The sequence below is a fragment of the Tupaia chinensis genome, unplaced genomic scaffold, assembly GCF_000334495.1.
Source record: "Tupaia chinensis unplaced genomic scaffold, TupChi_1.0 Scaffold000185_1, whole genome shotgun sequence".
NCBI lineage: Eukaryota > Metazoa > Chordata > Mammalia > Scandentia > Tupaiidae > Tupaia > Tupaia belangeri.
In genome coordinates, this window is record NW_006159660.1 from 2,974,806 (window position 1) to 2,980,286 (window position 5,481).

The 5,481-nt window shown below is 43.0% G+C and overlaps 1 protein-coding gene across 1 annotated transcript in view; it reads left to right on the forward strand.

Moving 5' to 3' along the window:
* LOC106734702 (uncharacterized) overlaps positions 1–2,862 on the forward strand; it is an 18,283-nt gene extending 15,421 nt beyond the window's left edge. The window contains exon 3 of the mRNA XM_027771125.1: positions 2,656–2,862. Within this exon, the coding sequence (XP_027626926.1) occupies positions 2,656–2,694 (39 nt within the window). The 3' untranslated portion in view covers positions 2,695–2,862. The remainder of the gene's footprint in view (positions 1–2,655) is intronic.
* Positions 2,863–5,481: the final 2,619 nt, after the last annotated feature.

Genomic DNA, 5,481 nt, shown 5'->3' on the forward strand with positions numbered 1-5,481 from the left:
AAAAAAAAAAAAAAAAAAAAAAACCTTTCGGTTTTTATCAGCTCATATATTTCTGATTCGTGCTCTGCCAAGCTTCAGGTGATGGGTTTCTATTCCCTTAGGTAGAAAGCAGCCTTATACTTCAAGGCCTGGGTCTGAGTTTCATGTAGGGAGAAGAGGTAACAGAAAAAAAATCGTTTTCAGATTTGTCCATACAAATGACCATGGAACAAATTTTAGCATAATTAAGTCTTTGTATACATTTTTATTTTTTTGAGAGAGGTTTTTGCTATAGGGCGTGTGCACTCGCCAGAAAGACAGAGACAGAGAGATAGAAAGCGAGAAATCACCCCCTAGGGGGGCTGGCCACGCCTCAATCCCTTCTCCTCCATTCTCCTCTCAGGATCTCGGGCACACCCGCACGCACATGCACCCAGCGTGAGTTGAAGCCACCAGGTCCGAAACTCAAACTGCGGTTGACTACATGGCAGTCCAGTGACATAGCCATTACGCCAACTGCTGGTCCTGAGTCTTCATATACATCTTTAAGAGCTGTCTTAGCTGGTTTAAAAGGCATATCGGGTACATGTGTTTGTGTGTCCCGAGTCCCAAAGGATGGAGAAATGGAGAAGAAACTGTGGTGATTTCTGGCAATTAAATATATAAATATGAAGAACGGGGGCCGGCAGGTGGCATGGTGGTTAAGGCGCTGGAATTCCCACATGGCCAACCACAGTTTGAGTCCCGAACCTGGCAGCTTGCTCTCTTTCTCTGACAAAACTCATGTGAAAATAATAATAATAATAATAAATGAATGAATGAATAAAATAATTTAAAAAAAAAAGAAAAAACAACAATAAGGGGCCAGCAAGTGTCATAGTGGTTAAGGCCCTGGACTTCTACATAGCCAACTGCAGTTCGAGTCCTGCACCTGGCAGCCTGAAACATGCAGGGCATGTATGCGTGCCCAAAGTCCCAAGAGAAGAATGGAGAAGGGACTGCAGTACTTTCCCTTTCTCACTTTGTCTACTTCTGTCTGTCTCTCCAGTGAAGATACAGCAAAAAAATCTCTGTAAAAAAACAATAAGATCAATCTCATCATGAGTGACTATACATTTAGAAGACATACGTATGTATTAAAACAACTGTTACTTAGAACAGAGGTTGGCCAACTTTTTCTGTCAAGAGTCAAAAGGAAAATATTTCAGGCTTTGTGGTCCTTAAGATCACGATTCTCTAACGCTGCCATCCAACTCCACAGCAAAAAAGGAGCCACAAACAACACATAAAATAGTGGGTCTGGCTGTGTTCCAATCAAACTTTATTACGAGTACTGGTATTTGAATTTTTAATATTTTTTTTAATGTCCCAAGACACTACTTATTTGTTCTAACCATTAAAATGCACACACTGGTCTGGCCCATGGCCTAGTGGTTAAGGGAGTCTACAACCCAGAACAGGCAGGGGGATCATGAGTTCAAATTCCATCATGAGTTCCATAGTTTTTACATTTAAAAAAAGATTGCCAGACAGCACATGCACTCACCGGAGACAGAGAAAGGTAGGAGGAAGCACCTCCCAATGGAGAGTGGTCAAACCACCATCCCTTCTCCATTTCTCCATCCTGTTGTGATTTTGGTACACATACACATGCTCCCTGGCATGTTTTTCAAGCTGCCTGGCCAGGACTCAAACTTCAGTTGGCCTATGGGATCTGGCTCCCTCACCCACTAGGCAACAGGCCAGCCTCATTTTGACTTGTCTGCCGTCATTAACAAGCACTACGTATGCTCCATTGGTAAGAGCACTTGCTGGGGGTTTGGGATGAGGAGTACAATGGAGGGATTGGGGATCCAGAAACGGGCCAGTATATACTGTTTTGTTCTATTTGAATTTTTTGCAATACATGATCTAATTTAAAAAATAAATCATGGGGGCCAGCAGGGGGCATGGTGGTTAAGGAAGCTGGACTCCCAAATAGCCGACTGAGGTTCAAGTCCCAGACCTAGCGGCTTGCCTTTTCACTTTCCTTCTCTCTCTCTCTTGTTCTGTCTTTCTCTCTGGTCAATTTAAAATAAAGTTAAATAAAGTAATTCTTAAAAAATAAAATAAAAATAAATCATGTATTCAAGATATCTAGCAGGAAATATATGAGTGGCTGATCCATGTAGAGGAGAAAGTGAAGACAATTTATCCCCAGGGCCGGGCTCCCAATAAGTCCCTTAACACATATTTCTGGATAAACAAATGAGCAGCTCACAGCCAAGGTTGATGGATGGCCGATTCCGAGATGTTAGACTCCACGATGCTCATTTCTGTTACTCGGAAACCAGGATGCGTCTCAGTCCCTGCGACCGTTGCCACTGCCAGTTAACACGCAGAAGGGGTCATCGCAGTCCCTGTGGCTGGCTGTGTGCCGCAGGTGCCACACAAACCGGCACTGATCACAACATCCTCTTGATGTGACAGCGACTCCGTATTAAAGGCTCCGTTTACTTGTCCTTCCCAAAGTCATGGAGACAGGGAAGCAAGGACTACCTGTGACACGAGTAAAGAGTCTCTTCGTCACTGTGGAAATGACGGAAATTCTGTATTTTCTTGTCAAGCAGCCACCAGTGTTTCAGAGCTTAAGAAAGAAAAAATACAAATTGATGAAGTGGTTTTGTTTTATTGCAGGGTCACACACTATATGCCAAAAACACAGCGAATAAATAAGAAAATGCAAAATCTCTCAGAAAAGCTGAAGATGTCAAGCCAGGAGATGTTGTGGTGTGTGGCATGCATCATGCGGGAGTATCACTACGGTGTGTGTCCTAATTTCAAAGGGTGGCTGATTTTCTTTACATAGACGACAGTGTCCCTTACATTCTTACAGGCCTTGCGACGTAGCACGGGGTCTGCCTACCAGGTGATGCTCCATCCTTTCCAGGTAGGGATGTCTATTTCACGAGTTACTCAGTAATTCTAAAATTTAAAGTACCAGGACTTGTTCAAGGTTTTTGGGGGGAGAATGAGTGGACAGAGAGGGCTGATTTTTTTTTTTCTAGAACTATTTATTTAATTCCATTCGTTGTTGTTATTTTAATCTGACATGAAAAAGCTAGCTGCCAGGTCTGGAACTTGAACCGTGATCAGCTGTGTGGGAATCCAGCACCCTTAACACACCACCTGTTGCCCCAAGGGCTGATTTTAAATGTCCCAGTTTCAGGACTGGAAGGTGGCTTGGTTAAGATTCCGGATTCCCACGTAGCCTTACTGTGGTTTGAGTCTTTGACCAAACAGGCCTGCTTTCTCACTTTCGTTCTTTCTCTCTCTCTGCTAAGTACCTGTACTCTATAGCAAATAAAATAAAAGAATAAATAAAATTAAATAATTATCTAATAAATAAATGCCCCAGTAGCAAACTGCTTGAACTCAGCAAATAGTGGCCACGGGGACCAGCAGGTAGTGTAATGGTTACATTGCTGAACCCCCCACATGGCCTATCGCAGTTCAAATCCAAGACCTGCATACTGGAAATTCACGGTGGGTTTGTGCACACATGCTAGTGCACCCAAAATCCCAAGAAGAGAATGAAGGAGAAGGGATTTGCAGTGTTGTCATACCCCCTGGGGGGGGTGGATATGATTTCTCACTTTCCTTCTCACTTCTCTATCCCTGGTGAGCACAAGCACCCTAAGGCAAAAAGCTCTATTAAAAAAATAACAACTTGCAGGGGGCCAGCAGGTGGCTTGGAGGTTATGGCAATTGGACCCCACAAGGCCAGCTGTGAGGTTCAAGTCCTGGACCTGGTAGCTTGGAAAACATGCTAGGTCACTTGGACATGTATACTCAAAATTTTTATAAGGATAGACAAGAGGGGATTACAGTGTGACCATCCCTTTTAGAGGGTAATTTCTCAATCTCTCTCTCTCTAGAGAGCATATGCTCTATAGCAAAACATGCCCTATAGCAAAAATCTTTTTAAAAAAATAAAAAATTGAAACTTATATGACTTTTCTAAAAAAATTTAAAAAACAAAACTCACATTACTCAGGGCCAGACAATAGTAAAATGCTGTGCTCCACGAAGTTGACCCATGTGGGAAGGTTCAGGCTGTCACTAGAGATCCCAGGTATGCCCAGTATGCCTGTGGCCGTGACCCAGGGCTGGCTGAGGGGTGGATCACAGCAAGGCCCCGTTGAGGTCACCGTTCACTACCTTTCCTATGGATAGAATAACCTGAAAAAAAGAAAACCTGAAACCAAAATCCTGACACTGATTATTCTTTCAAGTGTCTGAATTCCTTAAGGGTCAAAATTGGAGTAAGTTGGGACCAGCAGTTAGTGTAATGGCTATGTCACTAGACTCCCAAGTAGTCAACCACGGCTCGCTTCCCAGACCCGGTGGCTTAAAACTCACACGCCAGGCACATGTGCGTGCGTGCCCAAGATCCAGAAAGGAGAATGGAGAAGGGATTGCAGTGTGGCCATCCCCCCTGAGGGGTGATTTCTCGCTTTCTGTGTCTCTGGCAAGTGCACGCACCCTATAGCAAAAACCTCTCCAAAAAAAAAAAAAAATTGGAGTAAGTCTACTCTTTCCATTTCATGGCAGTTCGTAAAAGCTGCCACCTAAGAAGGGACATTTCTAAGCAACTGCATGTTGTATCCCCTACCTCTACTTATTGGCATAAATGAAATTTGATCATAAATACATGAAATTCAAAGTGAACAAACACCTGGAATTCTTCCTGTGCTTTATTGTTTTTTAGAGAATTTACATTGAGAGAGTTTGTGTAAAATCCCTTTGAAATAACTGACATACTTGGCAAGCTGCTGGATGCTCTGACACTTTCACTTAGTCCTCACTTGCACTGCCGCAACTGTGAGGTTCTTTTTCTTTTTCATGTTAAGCCTGCAATGGCAGGACCAGCAGATGGCGCAATGGTTACATTGCTGGACTCCCACATAGTCGACTGCAGTTCCAGTCCTGGATCCAGTGGCTTCAAACTCGCGTTGGGCATGCGCATGCCCCAGTGTGGCCATCTCCCTCAGGGCTGATTTCTTGCTGTCTCACTGTCAAGTGCACACACCCTATAATAAAAATTTATTAAAAAAGAAAGGAAACTGCAATGGAAATGGCACTTTCCTAATAGAAGCTGATATATATATATATATATATATGTTTGTTTTTTTTTTTAGAATTTTACTATTTTAGAATTATGTATTTTAATTTGATCAGAGAGGGAGAGAGAGCAAACCAGCTGCCAGGTCCAAGATTTGAGCTGTGGTTGACTGTGTGGGAGTCCATCGCCCTTAACCATCACGCTACCTACTGACCCCTTATTATAATTCTTTAATTTGATCAGTGACAGAGAGGAAAGCAAATCAGCAGTCAGTCGTGAGTCCAGCACCTTAACCACCACACCTGCTGGCCCCTTTAACTGTTATACACTTACAGTAAGGATTCAACAGCTTCATGTAGAACTGCCTGAAAGTTAACCATATTTTTAATAATTTGCAC